Source organism: Haliotis rubra, unplaced genomic scaffold (assembly GCF_003918875.1).
Source record: "Haliotis rubra isolate DU_JTF1 unplaced genomic scaffold, ASM391887v1 Scf99, whole genome shotgun sequence".
NCBI classification, from domain to species: Eukaryota; Metazoa; Mollusca; class Gastropoda; order Lepetellida; family Haliotidae; genus Haliotis; species Haliotis rubra.
The window spans coordinates 1,630,567-1,648,893 of NW_025767734.1; the positions used below are offsets into that span (position 1 = coordinate 1,630,567).

An 18,327-nucleotide genomic window follows, 5' to 3' on the forward strand; every position below is an offset into this window, starting at 1 on the left:
GCATGGTTCAGCCATTAACTGCAAACCTTTCTGTCACCTTTTAACACCATTAAATATTGCAACTTTGATCTGACAACTTAATGAATTAGTTTGTGAGAACTTGAGGAAACTGGAGGTGATTGCAGTACTTGTGAAAAACAGAAACAGGCCCTTCATTGTCATGTCCAATTATTACCTGACCCTGACCTTAATCAAAACAACATGTAAGATCCAATACTATTCCAAGTCTCAGTTGTAGTCAAGTCAAGTCAAAAGTGAAATTCTTGCTTTAATCTGAGAAATTTGAAACAAAATAGACTTTGGTAGGATATACTGCGACTCAATTTCAGTAATCTATCCGACATAGAAGTATTCTGTTTTCAGATTTCCAAGGTTTGTCAAAATGCTTTTCAAAGCATGGTCTGGAATGGAAGTTGGTAAGCAGTGTTTCTGTTCTTTCTCCAGTATATACCAGATACTGACCAGCAAGGTGTTACCAGGAACACTACATTACCAGATACTGACCAGCAAGGTGTTACCAGGAACACTACATTACCAGAAACTGACCAGCAAGGTGTTACCAGGAACACTACATTACCAGATACTGACCAGCAAGGTGTTACCAGGAACACTACATTACCAGATACTGACCAGCAAGGTGTTACCAGGAACACTACTGACCAGCAAAGGTGTTACCACCAGGTACTGAACACTACAGCAAGGTGTTACCAGGAACACTTTACCAGCAAGGTTACCAGCATGTTACCAGGAACACTACATTACCAGAAAGGTGTTACCAGGAACACTACATTACCAGATACTGACCAGCAAGGTGTTACCAGGAACACTACATTACCAGATACTGACCAGCAAGGTGTTACCAGGAACACTACATTACCAGATACTGACCAGCAAGGTGTTACCAGGAACACTACATTTGAGAATTCGATTCTGTATTCCGTTGGTGTAGGCATCGGTCCAATACTACATATGTGTATGCCATAGACAAGTGTTATATGATTCAATCAAATGTTGACATTAAAGTTAGTATTCTACGGAGTGAGTGAATGAGTTTAGTTTTACGCCGCACTCAGCAACATTCCAGCTATATGGCAGCGGTCAGTAAATAATCGAACATGGACCAGACAATCCAGTGATCAACAGCATGAGCACCGATCTACGCAATAGGGATACGATGACTTGTGTCAACCAAGTCAGTGTGCCTGACCACCTGATCCCGTTAGTCGCCTCTCACGACAAGCATGGGTTGCTGAAGATCAATACTCTAACCCGGATCTTCATGGATCGTTCTACAGACTGACATCGCATGGTAAATATACAGTGCAAGATTATTAATTAGGGTACAATCACTGGTTGCCATAAGGATATCAAACTGAGATTTAGAAGGTTATAAGTAATACTTTGTGGGTATATAATTTCCACATAACAGACATTTGAGAATTGACAGGTCCTATGTCTGGTAGAAAGGTCAAATAAAATAGATAACGTATCAATGACTGTTAAAAAAAACCTAACTTTTAAAAAATTCTTCCATAAAAATATTTCCCTTCAAATAGCTTGAAAAGAGGTCATCTTTCACTTTAACATATGTAAATAAATCGTTCTTACCCTTGGTTCCTTTTTGCAGACTTTCAAAGTATTTTTTTTGTTTTAGTTTCTTTGTTTCGTCTCTCCAGTCTTTCAACATCTGTTCATCTCTGAAATTTAACACACCTAATTAATGTCACATAAAACTCAGTCAGCAGCTAAATGGGTTATTCAGCCATTTGATAATGGCATACAGCCTGTAATGAAGAAAGACATACATTAATAAAAACCTTTTAACACACCACACACAATGCTTAATGGAGAGGAATTGTGATGGCTGGAGAATGAGTTGCATTGAACGTAATTACGGTGATATCACGGTACTAAGAAATAAGCCAATCGTGACCTGGATCATGGATCTTTACCATATCAGGGGTTAAAAAATCCCATCGCCCTACGCCCGGGACAAGTCAGTTTTCATTTTGGGCAATCAAATAATGGTATCTTACTTGTCCGTGGGCTACTAGATAATTTCCACTTATGGTTTCAAACTGCAAATAAACTTGGATTTAATTTCATATCTGTTCAAAATGTAGCTTTTAAATTTTGCAATGATGATAAAGTAGAGTTATCTTTCTTTGCTATTTATCACTTTTCAATAAATAGTCCAGTAAACATTAACATCAAATACCATGTTGATTTATTCTTTCATAATTACATCATCATGATTATGTCATAAAATCAGGGCAAGCGGAAAATTTGTCAGGACAAGTTACTTTCTTAAAGTCACTTGCCCTGTGGCAACCCCCATGCATATTTACCTAAAAATGTAATTTTTAGAGTAAAATTGATATTTTATACTTATCCTGACTCATGCTCTTTTGCTTGTCTTCTTCTTCTTGCGAACTTAGTGGAAACACTTGTATCTCCCTAATTGAAGCTCCCTTCAATGTAAAATCACTAATTAGTACTCACCACGAGTTACCCCCTTTCCACAAGCGCGGGAAACGAGGGCGCCACCTTCACCCATGTGCCTCACTCTCTCCTCATATACTGAGCCCAACATTTGAATTTACAGGGAAATCCAAAGTGTTATGTGGGGAGGATGGGAGGGCTGACCTCATGAGTCAGGATAAGTATAAAATATCAATTTTACTCTAAAAATTACATATTTTTCCTTATCCTGACTCATGCTCTTTTGCTTGTAGAATCCTACGGAACGGAGGTGGGAGTAATAGAATACTTTGGATTTTAATAATTAGTGATTTGATCTGTGATGATTGTAATAACCCTATGGGAACTTCATAAAGGCACTGAACTGATGAATTCCTGCTGCTAACTTATCAGCTGCCATATAAAGGTTATTACAATGTACTTACATGTATTATGATAAAGTATATATAACATTAATACAATGCTTAAGACTGATAGACTTAAATTTGTTAATATGCTAGTATAAACTCCTTAGAGTTTGTTAGCTAAAATACTTTAAGATATAAACATAGTACTAAGCTTAAGATATGATTAAACTTAAGCTAATTATATAATAGCAAAACTCTTTAGAGTTTGTTAGTTAATATACTTATATGATATAGATATAATGCTGAGCTTAAGATATGAATAAGCTTTGGCTACATATATAATAGCAGAACTCTGTAGAGTTTGTTAGCTAATATATTTTTATAATATGAGTATAATACTGTGCTTAAGATATAATTAACTTAAGCTACATATATAATAGCAAAACTCTGTAGAGTTTGTTAGCTAATATATTTTACAATATGAGTATAGTACTGTGCTTAAGATATAATTAACTTAAGCTACATATATAATAGCAAAACTCTGTAGAGTTTGTTAGCTAATATATTTTACAATATGAGTATAGTACTGTGCTTAAGATATAATTAACTTAAGCTACATATACAATAGCCAAAAACTCTGTAGAGTTTATTAGCTAATAGATTTATAATGTAACTATAGTACTAAGCTTAAGATAAATTTAGACTTAAGCTAAATGTATATAGTAAAAAACTCCTTAGAGTTTATTAACTAATATACTTTTATGTTATAAACATAGTACTGAGCTTAAGATATGATTAAACTTAAGCTATATATATAATAGCAAAACTCCGTCGAAGTTTTGTTAGGTAATACATTTTATAATGTAACCATACTGCTTAAGATATGATGAAACTTAAGCTAATTGTATAATAGCAAAAAAACTCTTTAGAGTTTGTTAGCTAAAATACTTATATGATATAAACCTAGTATTGAGCTTATGAAGGAAAACTTAAGCTACATATATAATAGCAAAAACTCCGTAGAGTTTGTTAGCTAATACATGTTATAATGTAACCATAAAGCTTAAAATATGATGAAACTTAAGCCAAATATATAATAGCAAAAACCTCTTTTAGAGTTTTGATAGCTAATATACCTATATGATATAACATAGTACTGCTCTTAAGATATGAATAAGCTTAAGTTACATATATAATAGCAAAACTCTGTAGAGTTTGTTAGCTAATACATGTTATAATATAACCATATTGCTTAGAATATGATGACACTTAAGCCAAATAGCAAAAAAAACTCTTTAGAGTTTGTTAGCTAATATACTTATATGATATAAACGTATTACTAAGCTTAAGATATGAATAAGTTTAAGCTACCTATATAATAGCAAAACTCCGTAGAGTTTGATAGCTAATATATTTTTATAATATGAGTATAGTACTATGCTTAAGATATAAATAACTTAAGCTACGTATATAATAGCCAAAAACTCTGTAGAGTTTGTTAGCTAATGCATTATCATGTTACCATAGTACTACTCTTAAGATATGATTAACTTAAGGTAAATATATAATAACAAACTCTGTAGAGTTGTTAACTTATATATTGTATGATGTAATAATCATAGTACTGTGATGATAAAAGGAACTTAAGCAAATTATATATAGCATGTAGCTATTTAGTACTGTTATAAGATAAGTAGAAATCTGTAAGATTGACTTATCTTCTCCGAGGAACTGTCAATTGTTGTGCGAGGACCATGGGATCGAATTGGTGGATACCTGAGACGTCCTCGGTGGTGATATCTCTCAGATAATGGTTGGCAACCACCATATCGGATCTCCAGAAATAAACCCTCCATTATTCCAAAAAACATTTGTGTAAATCAATTGTAGAAGTTAACGCTCTAATATCATGAGTATTAAAGCTCATGGAGGGTCGGATTGGGTCCATCCGCCTTGTATGCACATAGTATGACAGTTCTGATCCAACGGAGATATAGTACGAGACTTCATTCTGCCTAAGTTGAAGATAGAGGAAATAATCTGTTGCATTTTCCCTTCCTGTTTGGTTCGGTGGAGATAAATTTACAGTGCTCTTGCTGGCCATCGTGATAGAATCATCGTATCATGGAGCCCAAGTATGTTATCCAGGCGTGTTCATAAACCTCACTTGTGAGGTGTTGGAGTACTATATTCAGATCCCCAAGTTGGAGCGTGAAATTTCCGTTTTAATTCTCCAATCAGAAGCTTAAGTAGGTTTACTAACCATCCAGTTGTGTTAGTAGCTTGATGATTAAATTCAACTGTAGTCTGAGACGCTGTGGGTTTAGATCAACTTGTATCCCGTCGTCTAGGTAATTCGCTGCGAGGTTCTTGACGATGTAGGTGCACAACCAGGTGTGTCTGTCCTCGCTGAACTTTATGTAAATTCGCCTGACTGCCGTGGCTTTCGTCCTAACTTGACAGGGGAGGCCTCTAACCTGAAGAAAGCAGCCCAATCATGAAGGTTCAGGTTAACTGGACTGTAAGGAGGCTTGCTCGCTCACTGATATATAGTTGTCACTTGTGACGTAAGTCTTGAACTGTGAATTAAGATCGACCTCTCGCGAGGTCGCTGTCCATCGCGTCCAATCAGAACAAGGCATTTTGATTCTGTAGAATACCCGCTGTGATGTCACCGTGTAGCAGGAAAAACCTTGTATAAAATCTTGCCGCCGCTGATATTAGCATAATCGCCGGTCTTCACCGTAGCTTCCCGGTTACCCGAAAGTGACCACGCGGTTTCGAGGGTTAATGGTAAACGCTGAAAACCTTCGCCAAAATACCTCGCCTGTAATATTAATGCTGGGTAGGTTATTTTCCTGGCTGTCGGAAAGTAACTTCAGTTTGAATCTAATTCACTTCCTTATATAAAGGTACAATAACCTTGCAAGTTGTCAGCTTGTAGACTGTATACATGAATGTATCGTCATAATTGTAGAATTAAAGCTGAACTTGTTGTACATATTTCTTCTCAGAAAAGTTGACGATTATGAGTTATACTCGCTGTAACAAGGCTGCTGTTCAATTTCAATATTGAATTGTCTGCAGATATGCGTAATGGTCACGCATGTAGATAATCGTATCGTCGTCCGGGATTGCATATTCTAGCCATCTATACGGAACAGTTGATTTCTGTGAAGATCTATGAAACGCCGTTGACTAATTAATACAGCGACGTTCTGTGTTGTAAATAGCCTGTGCAATTGTCTTCGCAGAGGCTTATAGATGGCATCTGGCATACAGTTGATAGACAACTTATGCGATGTCTTGAACGGACTGACGAAAGTAGCTATATATGACGAAAGTGGCTAGTATATGGAGACCTTGGAGGAGACTTCCTCGGTGAACTCTGGAGACTTCGCTAAGCTCTCAAGTATCCCTTCTGGGTGAAGTAGACTTGAGTTACTTAGCCTTCGCGACCTTCTCGCTAAGGTATCGAAATAAACCCCGATTAGTATATATATATATATATATATATATATATATATATATATATATATATGAAACGCTTGCTTCGCTTAACGGCCTCTGTGTTTAACAGGATGCGGGTCGGCGGCGCTTACTCCTCCGCCGATGTCCCTTTGTAGCTGGTGAGGCTCTAGCTCTTCGCTGAGGCGCCTGGGACTTGCTGGTTCTGCATAAGTAGGGCCGAGTGGATCATCTTATCATCTTCAGTAGTCGTTTACTAAGTCTGGTGATAAGTGTCTCATTGATCGCTCTAGATCTATTTAGGCCAAGAACATACGCCTCGCCATGGATTCAACTGAACCAATTTACGATTGTAGTTCTTATTCTTGATATTGATGATCAACTTGTCTATGGGTTGATTTTCTCGAGACTTGTGAGGAGAACGCTTGATAGCTTCGCTAAGCTCTTGTGTAGTCCCTCGATGTCCTTCTAGATGATGATGATCTGATTCAGGTGTCCTTCGCTAATGCCTTCGCTGGCTTCCTCTGCGTCCGTCCGGGGAACGACGATATGACCTTCGCGAAGGCTTCCGTGATGTCTGATGGTCCGAGTCCACATCTAGGGATGAAACCGGCGAAGGTGATGATCTATCCCGCCCGCCGCCTTCGCTAAGGCTGTACATCTAGGTCCTTCGTCCAAGGTGGTCCGTGACTTCCTTCGCTAAGGTGACATCGCCCTGGTTGCTACGCTGACGGGGTGCCTCTGGGGTGCTGTCTCACGCTTGGAGCCTTCGCTGGCTCGGTCCCTGCTTCTGCAGTCTGTAGCGATCCTCCATCATGGTCATAATTTGCCGCGATCAGGTCCTCAGGGATGGACTGCGACGCAGGTCGCCGGTGCCTTATCTGCGGTGTTAATGGAGGGGTCCACAGGAATATCGTCCGACATCAGTGTAGAGGCATCAGGCTGCATGGTGATCTCTGCTGATGTCATTGTAGCTGTCACCGGTCGCTTCTTGTGGCGATGTCGGGATGATGATCGGCTGATCATCGTGAGACGCCCAGGTCTGGCGGCTGGAACAATCTCGCTTGAGAAAGTCCTAGTAGACTTCGCTGATTTCCCCTCAGATGTCAACGCTGCCCCTCGTGTGCGACGCCTGCGCTGAGTGTTGGTAGCGATGGGACCCTCAGGAAGATCATCGAATATCAGCGCTGGTACATCAGGCTGCATGCTGATCTGCGCTGACATCACTGTTGCCGACATCGGTCATTCTTTGATGTACATCAGGTATGATGATCGGCTGATCATCATACAGGCCCAACCGCTGTAGAGATGTAGTAGAAAACCTCTAGTCTACGGCCGCGACGATGGGATGTCTGGGGAAGCAGGACGCTTCTTGAGATGGCGGACTACGCCCCACTTCCACCACTCTAGCGGAACACCACACGGGAGGGGGTCGGCCAACAGCAGTAGACTGGCGAGGGGTTCAGGTGTATCAGTCATACTAGACTCTGCATACGCCGACCATCTGCTGCGCTGCCCTCAAACGCAAAGTAAATATTAATAAAAGGTAGAATTGATAAATTAGTACCGCGAACTGCAATGTGAATAAAATGAACATGGCGCAGTACAACTAAGGCATATTAAAAGCGGATCAGCAGCAGAATAAAACCGTAATCTGCAATAGTACAAAAATTTTCATCAACGTAATCCACTGAAACAAACACGGCCCCCGTGAATAAACTGTAGAAAACGACTAAATATCAATATATAATCGCTGAAGGATACTAGCTAAACCTCTATAGATGTCTATACGAGGTAACTAACTAAATATAAATCAAAGGATATAGTGTCGGAGACACAAGCTTCTCACGCCCAGCTCACTGGGCTTAAGAAGGAGAGAGTGAGGCACATGGGTGAAGGTGGCCCTCTCTTCCCCAAGCTTTGTGGAAAGGGGTAACTCGTGGTGAGTACTAATTAGTGATTTTACATTGAAGGGAGCTTCAATTAGGGAGATACAAGTGTTTCCACTAAGTTCGCAAGAAGAAGAAGACAAGCAAAAGAGCATGAGTCAGGATAAGGAAAAATCATTATTCTTTAATAAGTAGGTGATCCAAAAACAGTTTGAATGTAAAGAATGTAAAGTTTTTAAAAAATCACTCTATAATGGAAGCAGAAAAAGCAGATCTTAGTGCTGAAAAAGGTTATTTATTTTCTGAGGTGCATAGAAAGAAGATTCACTTGACTTAGGCATCTGCAGAGTGAGAATAACAGCAGAAGTGGAAATAACCCATTGCCCGACGTCCGAGTCCAGTGTTTTTTCCTGTCGGGCAAGCACATTTGTATATCACGCTGTACCGGTGTCCAGTTGACATTCCAATGTTAATTATGTTGTTTATTTAAGAAATCACCAAGAAAATCGGCCGGTATAGCGGAAAATTATCAGGGCAAGTGATTTTACATGTGCCACTGTACCGGGAGTACACTAGCAATTTTAAAGTTATTTCCACCCCTGAACAGATGTCAAAGATGCATTTCTAAGGTTTAGACTAGCTCTACTGTCAACTGTCCTGAAGACATTTCCAAAACTGAACAAGAATTGAACTCACTTCAATGTTTCCATTACAACAATATCATCATGTTCGGTGACTCCTTCCCTACTGGATGTATAATTAGGTTGATGAGCGGGCAACTTGCAATCTATACTGCTGCTTAGTTCACCAGGTGTTCAAACCTCATTGGTCAAGTCCCACCCACCAGCTTTGTGTTAACTCAATAGTTACCCACACCTTCATTTCCCCTAAAATACACCCATGAATATGTCTACCCTTCCCATCTATCCACCTAAAATCCATCAAGGATGAAATCTGTGTCAAAAACAATTGATCCTACTTGCTAGGTATGGACCTTTATGAACTAAGATTACCAGACAGAAACAAAATTTGATTCCTAAATTAACAGACTGCTTGTACTACACTCCTGTCCACTGATCTCACACACCTAGCTATCATTAAATAGCACTTCTACCTATAGTCCGTTTGGCTCAAAAGCGGACCGATGAATTGTAATCTAACTCGAAAACTAATAAACATATAATACTCAATGAAACGCTGATCATAATCAAAACATCAGACCAACTCTGTGATTTGTTTGCAGAATTTATGTCCTAAAAATAAAAAAGTTGTTTAACAAACTATCATTAAAATATTGACACAGTTCACTATTTGTTATGAGGGAGGAGTGCAGGGAAAGGGACAGCCAGGTGTTAGAGAAGCACGTGCACAAGTGCCGACAAAGTTATTGATTCATTAACCTGTGCTGTGCCGTCTCCATCCTTTCTCGCACACCTGGCTGTCCCTTACTCTGCACTCCTCCCTCGTAACAAATAGTGAACTGTGTCAATATTTTAATGATAGTTTGTCAAACAACTTTTTATTTTTAGGACATAAATTCTGCAAAAACCTCTCAGAGTAGGTCTGACGTTTTCATTATGATCAGTGTTTCATTGAGTATTTTATGGTTATTAGTTTTCTAGTTAGATTGCAATTCATCGGTCCACTTTTGAGCCAAACGGACTATATACACAACCTATTCCACCCCACACCTCTCCACCCAGTAATTCCCACCTGTCCCCCTGTGCATGACCTTGAATCCTCTTTGGTGACACCAGTAAGCTCTTGGAGCTCCTCTTGCGGTGAAGGTGATTCCTGATTGCAGCACTGAGCAGTCGAGGAGAGAGTTAGAAGAAGCAAGCAGTGCTCAAATAATAATCATTAGATGTGAAAGAATAGCAGTTAAAAGTCATTAGGCAAAATGAAAATAATGTGGTTCAGATTACACATATTCACAAAATAACCCATGAAAATCCAGATATAAATGGTCCTCAGGAACATATGCTTGTCAGAACAGTGACTTAGTGAGTGAGTATGGTTTTATGCCACTTTTAGCAATATTCCAGCAATATCACGTCCAGGGACAGAAGAAATGGGCTTCACAAATTGTACCCATGTGGGGAATCGAACCCGGATCTTCGGCATGATGAGCGAACACTTTAACCACTAGGCTACCCCACCGCCCCTTGTCATTTAACAAGATTACAGTCGGTAGTCAGACTTCCTGACTTGGTTGCTGCATGCAATCATATCAACATGGTGCAGACTGATGCTCACCATGATAGACTTGATATATTTACAGACAGCTGTGATATATATTACTGAGAAAGCCATCCACAACAATTTTCACAAAAAATGGGGAGGTACATGAGCTTTTCTGAAATTTGTAAAATTTGAGCATATTCTCGTGACTCCCCTATTTTTTCTCACAGCATGCACCCTAAAAAAGATGTGCTGTCAGGTAATCAGAACCACATTATTTGTTTTAGACCAGATCAAGCATGTGAAAGAAGTGACCATATCATAAATCAGGATGATGCAAGTAATACCAATTATGATAGGTAAGACTGGCAGGCATATAAGCAAATACATGCATACTGTCATGAGAGTGAGTGAGTGAGTGAGTGAGTGAGTGAGTGAGTGAGTGAGTGAGTGAGTGAGTGAGTGAGTGAGTGAGTGAGTGAGTGAGTGAGTGAGTGAGTGCTATATGGTGGCAGTCTAACTGACCACACAATCCAGTGATCAACAGCATGAGCATCGATCTAACACGAGTCTGACCACCTGTTCCCATTAGTTGCCTCTTAAGACAAGCATGGGTTACAGGAGACCAATTGTAAGCAGGATCCTCATACATTCATTCATCTGCGTCGAGAACAACCTACCTCTCCAACTTGCCCGAAGCTCCGACTTTCTTCAACTTCTCTAAATGCTGTTGTTTCATCTCTGTGTAGCTGACCGGTCTGTGCAGCTCTGCTGAGTGAGGGACCAGGCCACCGATGTCGGGGTTGGACCCTGCTGACTTGTGATGGTGTTTTGAGCGTGCCCGTTGTCGCATGCGTGCAATCTCTCCTAGTGACCCATCCCACTCATCGTCACTGGAGCTGTCCTCCTTACTCAAGAGTATTGAATCTGGAGAGTCAGCAGAGATCATTAGATATTGATTTGTGAGTAAATTAACATCCTATATCCTCCAGACTACACCAATACAGTTTATATCAACATATATATTGTCCAAGTTTCAAAGTTACAACCTTTCAGGACAATATTTTGCTGACATTTTAAAAACTTTGCTCATTCCCACCAATATTGTACTGTTTTCAATTTTACACCTTTCCAGCTGATATTATCCTGACATTTCTGAACATTAAAAGCTTCAAAGATAAAGATTCTCTAGCATCTTACACAGTACACAGATGTAAATCCAGTGCATACAAATGTACAGACTGGATGAAGTAAAAGCAAACATTGCATTCTGCACAATAATATTCAAGACAGAAATAAATAGGTTCTATTTCAGATTATAAAATTTTACAGTACAATACACTACTCCATTTGATTACCCTCAGAATTACTTACTGGCGTCCCCTGGGCACCAATTTTTGTAGATCCTAATAAGAACAAGGTTTGTACTTTATAACAAGGGCTGCTTGAATTTCATGCTTAAATTTGCTGAACATAAATATACCATAAAAATATTTTCTTGATGTCACAACATTGACAATATATCTTTCTACAAACCTCCATTTGTAAACTTGGCAGATTTGGCCTCTAACATTTCAGTCAAAAACCTCAGCACTTCAACTGTCCCCTTTTCAAGGACTTCAAGGGGAGGGAACTCCAATGGGTTGTTTGTAATGTTGAGGCCATTCAAGGTACCCACAAAACCTATTTGAAACAGATTAAACTTCATTCAGCATATTTATCTTTAGAAAAAGAAAACATTTTAAGCAAATTACCTACTCTTATAAGTGTGACCCACAACAAATACAAGCCACATTTTCATCTTCACTGCAAAAAAGAAGCTTAGGCAAACAGATAAAAAATTGTTTGGTACAGACATGACACAAATGTTTGGCCAGTTTCCAGATGTAGCTGGAAGAAACACTGGTTTGGCAAACAAAAAAAGATAGAAAATGATCTCATAAAATTGTCTGCCTGGTTAAAAAACAAACAGGAATGAAAATGAAGCAATGCTAAAGAGAAGTTAAACAAATTAAGGATTTAGTTAAAGAATAATCCCCTCTCTACATCCTGTTTATAGCAGTGCCGCAGGACTTTTTTTCTGGTAAAACAACTTGGTTGACAGACTTACTCGGAAGAAACAACTTGTAAATCTTAACCCACATTTGTGAGATCATCAGAGGGTCAATTCATTACAAAATACAAAACACCTATCTGTGTATTTCAACTCCTACAAGCTATAGTAACGGCTTTAAAGACCTGTGTATGCATCTCACCTAGCTCTAGGGGCAATGTGCGGAGATTGTTGCCCTCCAGTAACAGGTTGCGCAGGTGCTGATGTTTGCCAATACTGGACGAGGGAAGGCGTGAGAGATAGTTCCGTCTGAGGTCCAGCCATTTCAGGTTCGTCAGGCAACTGAAGAAGTCTTCTGGTAGGTAGGCTAATTCGTTGCCTTCTAGGTACAGGTACTGCAACAGAATGATTTATAAGGTCACATCCAGTTTCAGGTCAACATCTAATAAACTCTCTTTAGACCATCACCAGGGTCCAAGCGAAGATTCTTCAAAGCTCCTACAGTCCAAATCATGTGATCATATTCAATAGCAAGGACAGGTAACATCATGGGAAATGAAATGGTGCAGTATTTGTAATGATTATACACAACTTCATGATCAGATGCTTGCTACCGCTACAGATCACATTAAAAGTTACATAAGAAACATGTTTTATTTTTGGCAAATTTTGGCCAATCAACGAAAGGATTAAAAAGAGGTCTACATTAGCCAATCAGGCAGCAGCTTGTTCAAGTCTATGGGCAGTAGTTTCATAATGGTAAATTCCTTTCCAGACTACACTTCATATTTTTACCTTCCAAAAATGCATGGATGGGATTCGTATTTTAGAGCTTCCCAATGGCTAAGGCCGCTGTGATTGGTCAGGTGAAAGTTCGTTCTCACTGGTCATGTATTCCAGTCCCCCCAAAATACTTCCCCTGACCTTATGAAGACGTCTGAAGATCCAAGAATATTCTAAGTCTCAGGAGCACACAAATAAATACCATAAACAAGTAAACAAGCATTAAATAGTGATGAATGATGCAACCGTATGTCACAATAACCACAGATGACCTTGAAATGTCTCAGATCTACCACCAACATTTCACGTGGTTAATATCATATTTATTGATATTATGTGAGTATATATACTGAAAGGCAAAAGAAATGTCGTAATATTGGAAATGACATTTCAGTATCAATGGAACATTTAAACCTATTTTTTAAAAATAATACGCCACTGAAATGCAGTACCGACTTTCATCAGAGAAGATAACCCCTCTCCATTGTCCCCCACGACAGTTTTGCCGCTGTTGTGTCCACTTGGATACATTCCCGGTGGTGACGTTGGGTGAATATGGGTCTCCTGGCAGGACATCGACAAAACAGGTTCCTGGCTTGGAGACGTCGCCGAATGGTAGGTCACTGACTGGTCGCTGGTGGTTTCCTATGGTCACCCAAGCTGTTTCTCTGGCCCTTACAAATAGGTCTTGCTTGCGTGTTGATGGATGATATGATGGTCCTGGCGACGTGTTGCTACATCGGGTTGACCACTCACGTGGACGGTCATCAGTGCTGCTGGTGGCGCTTGTATCGCACTCTAAGACGTTCTATCGTTCAGATGCGCTGCAACTGAAGTCATTAGCAATGACTCGAGCATGTTGACCAGCGTGCAGACGTCCAATAGCTTGTTGTGGTTGATCTCTCCGTTAACCTAGTCATAGCTGCTGTGTTCAGAAAACAAGTGAACGATTGCCATTCAAGCCAGCAATTTATGCCTGAATGCATTTATGATGCACGTGCATCTCGATTTCAATGTTGTGTTTGTGGGAACTTTTCCCTCTCCAAAAAACAAAAACATTTCTAACTTCAATCTCAAACAATACTTTATTGGGCAATGCAGGCTATACGACCACGATTCATGTTTCTTCAAACTTGACTTCTGGTGTATATTTTAAAAAATAGGTTCAAATACTCCATTGATACTCAAATGTCATTTCTAATATTATGACGTTTCTTTTGCCTTTCAGTATAGTTCTGTGACTGAAGAGGTAACCATGCCCCCCAAAAGTAAAATGATATAACCATGTTTTCACAAAAAATAAATGTCGACCTGTTCTTATTAGCCAAATCTTTCAATATCAGGGTTGGATAATTCAGAATACAATATTTTTTTTATACATGGATTAATTCTGTGTCAGAATGTGTAACCAGAAACTTATTTTTTTACCTTACCCTGTGACCTTGAACTTTGACCTTATAGCTCGTTATTAGATAATCCCATAGGTCTGTGTTGAAAAATACGGTCATTATAAAATATCCTTGACTGTGAACAATGTTGTGCCACATTTCATAAGAAACTGTGGCACAACTATAGTCCATCAACTTAACTTTTGGCACCCTGTTTTTCACAATTTACATAAAACTCCTGAATATTTTAAAACACTGCTCTGTTCATATGGAAATTGTATACCGTGACCTAACAAGATATCGATTTTAGTAATTTTAAAACGATTATTAAAGATTTTGCCTTTAAACCTGTCATATAATAATTGTAAAACTGTGGAGAGTTTTACGAGGGGTTAACGCACCTGATGGAAAAGCCAACAACACTGTAAAATGTGTGTGAGTGTGATATGTACATGCACGGGTATTTACATTAGCACGCTTAAGTGATGTCAAAGATCGTCAACACGCACAGGTTGTAGGGAAAACGATGTTGTACAAAGATGACCGGCAAATCATCAAAAGAGTTTACAACTTTTTCAAGCGCGAGGCAAAGCGAAAAAAAACTCTTTTTTTAATTGAATGTTTCTCCAAAAGACATTTAATGCCACGGAGATCTGCAAAGAGTTAAATCCCATGACACTATTTCAGAGCCTGACGATGACATGGCAGTTAAATTGGGGACCGTCTCAAAACATGCAAAGAAAACAAAGCTTGATGAATTCGATAGAAGGGTTGTGAGGGATGTCATGCGTCGGTTACATCGATCCATATTGTCAAGAAAACTGAAGAAAATATTGTTCAAAAGAAGACCATGACATCATTGTAGAAGCATACCATTTGCAAGCTGTTGCTCAAATTTTGATATAGATACAAGAGATCAAGCAACCAGTCTTTAAAGACTTCAATGAATCTACTTGTTTAAAATGGATTTATGATGATTATACAGTCCCAGTAGATTTGCTTGCAGGCGTAACAATGTAAACAAGATTCATGCGTGTCACACCATGTTGTTGGCTGTTCCATCGTATCATTTTACTCCCTTGTATAACTACTTCTATTTTTCATATTTTTATAAGATGGCTTCTTAAGAAGAAGCTTTAATAATTGACATAAAATTATGAAATTTAAACCTTGGATAGGTCATAAGATATAAAAAGCGTATGCACAAAAACATTTTGAAGCCATTTTTGGTTAAAAGGTAAATTGTGAAAAACAGGGTGCCAAAAGTTCAGTTGATGGACTATACATTGCACAATATTTCTGCAAAGGTAGCCTTGAACATAGACAGAAATGCAATTGACATTTCATGCGGTAATATTTTTAAAGAAACAGGTATATTTAACGTTCCATGCCTATAGCAGCCCCCATGTCACAGAAAATGACAAGAGATATAAACAGGTTTTATGAAAACATGAATGCTGACTTTAACCTATTACTTATTTCTTTATCAATGTCTTCTTAAAATAGGCAATATCCTTGGGAAAGTATATACCAAAATTATGACAAGTGCATTGATAGTTTTGAACAAAAATAACCATTGAGAATGTTTGTGACAATTTTCTGTCATGGCCGTAATCTTTTCATGACACATGGCAAAGAATTCCCAAGGGAATAGGTCCCAACAAAACCTGAAAGTATTCCTGTTTCAAGGGGCTGCTAGGTAGCTCAGTTGACATGGGTTATAAAACTTTTAGCAAATACATAATCCTTGCAGTGATAAGTCCAAAGATAAAACCAATTTCCACTGACTTCTATTTGGTCACAAATAGGTTTTCACTATGGCTGGTTTGGCGGCCATATTGAACTTATATTAAAACCACTTGTAAAATTGGGATGACAGCATCAGTCAGAACCAGCAATTAGACTTTCAGCTATATTGGTGGAGTGGTTATGAGAAGGCTTCTGGTATATGAAGAACATCAGATGATGGGCAAACAGGACAAGGAATAAACTTGCTGCATTTTCAATCAGGTAAGCTGACAAAATCAAAACCGCAAAACAATGTTTTTTTCAATAAGTCATTAAACACTATGGTCAGAAAAATACATGCCAATCACAAAAGGCATTAAAAAACTGGGAAGCAGCAATAAACTATCACGGGCATAGATTGTACTCTTTTGTACCTGTTATGTTACAGTTTTTAAAATTGAGTTTTTTCATTGCAATAGTATTTTTTTAACAGTGTTTTTGAAACACTGTAACAAAGTCAGGAACAACAAAACATAAATGTCTGCTTAATTACCTTTCACATATGTGAAAAAAACAGGTCAGCAGACCCAAAAAGCACTTATAAAAAGCAAATACCACTCTGTTCCTCAGGGTTATATATATAATTAACAATGAACGTTTGGCAGGTGAATACCAAGTTGGATTTTTGACATTTATATATTTTTGCTACGTTAATGTTTGTACTGAACATATGACAAAAATGAATTCCCAAGCCACTATTCCAGAAAAAAGATGCACCTGTTCTATCAAACAGAAAATCAATGCCAGTAATTGAGGCTGAAACATTTTTAAAACACAACTGATGTGATATTCCAAGATTATTACAGGGTATTACCAATAGGACACACAAGTTGATTGAGGGAGACATTTTGTATTCCTGAAGTCTGCTTCCTGTCACTGCTACAGTCAGGAAAAAAGTGATAGAAAACACTTCCAGTACACAATTAACAAGTCAGGACAACCTATGTATCTACTGTGCTTCAAACAACCGTGACAAGGGGCAACCCATAATAATCACAGATACACTCAACACTGCAAGTATTGACAAAACTGTCACAGTGATTTTTATTAATAGAGATATGGGGTGCCAATGATAGGAATTAAGCCAGAGTTGGTCTGATCAGTTACACCGACAATGATGATAAATTGCTTCGCATATGTAAGTTTCCAGGAAAAGAAGGACTTATAATAGTAAATATTGATCATTCCTACAAAATCTATGCATGACAATGACCGTATTTATCAAAGTCGAAGACAGATGTACCTCAAGCATACAGGAAACTCTGGTTATAACAAACTCAAAGGGACCGCCTCCGTGGTGTAGTGGTTAGAGCGTCCGCCCAGAGAGCAGAAGATCGCAGGTTCGATACCCAACCGCGTCATACCAAAAGATGTTAAAATATGGTACTTGTTGGTCCCTGCCTGGCGCTCGACATTAATGGGTACAACAAGGACTGGTCGGCTCGGGAGTCAGTATAATGGGTCTGAGTGGGGTATTCATGCTTCACTGTGGCGTGGTATCTCAGTGGGCTAGCACTATAAAACCAGCTTAAGTCTGGGCTAGTACAAGCAGCCGCACATACACATACACGCGCATGCACGTCGTCATATGAGCGAAATATTCTCAAGTACGACGTTAAACCCAATTTCACCTCACCTCACAAACTCAAAGGGACTACTAATTCTGATTTGTTATAACCATAGTTTGTTGAATGCATTTCAGCTAAAACATACAGTAATTGGTCAGCAACAACAAAACATTTCATTTTATCTTGCCTCACACATAAGTGTTGTTTTCTGATTGGCTGAGTGCTCTTCTATTATTTTCAATGTACCCTGCTTACAAGCGAGTAACTTTTTCTATGTACCCCGAACTGGGAATGCCGAACTCATTTGGTAATTAGTAGTAGCAATTCTTTATCTCGAATAACATTGAATCACGTATGATGTACGGAAACTACCGATGTTTT

At 38.7% G+C, this 18,327-nt stretch overlaps 1 protein-coding gene across 1 annotated transcript in view; it reads right to left on the reverse strand.

The window, feature by feature from the left end:
- LOC124265686 (leucine-rich repeat-containing protein 27-like) overlaps positions 1–18,327 on the reverse strand; it is a 33,621-nt gene that overhangs the window by 12,595 nt on the left and 2,699 nt on the right. Inside the window, exons 2-6 of the mRNA XM_046700485.1 lie at positions 12,622–12,814; positions 11,903–12,049; positions 11,047–11,293; positions 9,899–9,991; positions 1,609–1,697 (exon numbers count right to left, since the gene is read on the reverse strand). Coding sequence (XP_046556441.1) covers positions 1,609–1,697; positions 9,899–9,991; positions 11,047–11,293; positions 11,903–12,049; positions 12,622–12,814 — 769 coding nt within the window. The remainder of the gene's footprint in view (positions 1–1,608; positions 1,698–9,898; positions 9,992–11,046; positions 11,294–11,902; positions 12,050–12,621; positions 12,815–18,327) is intronic.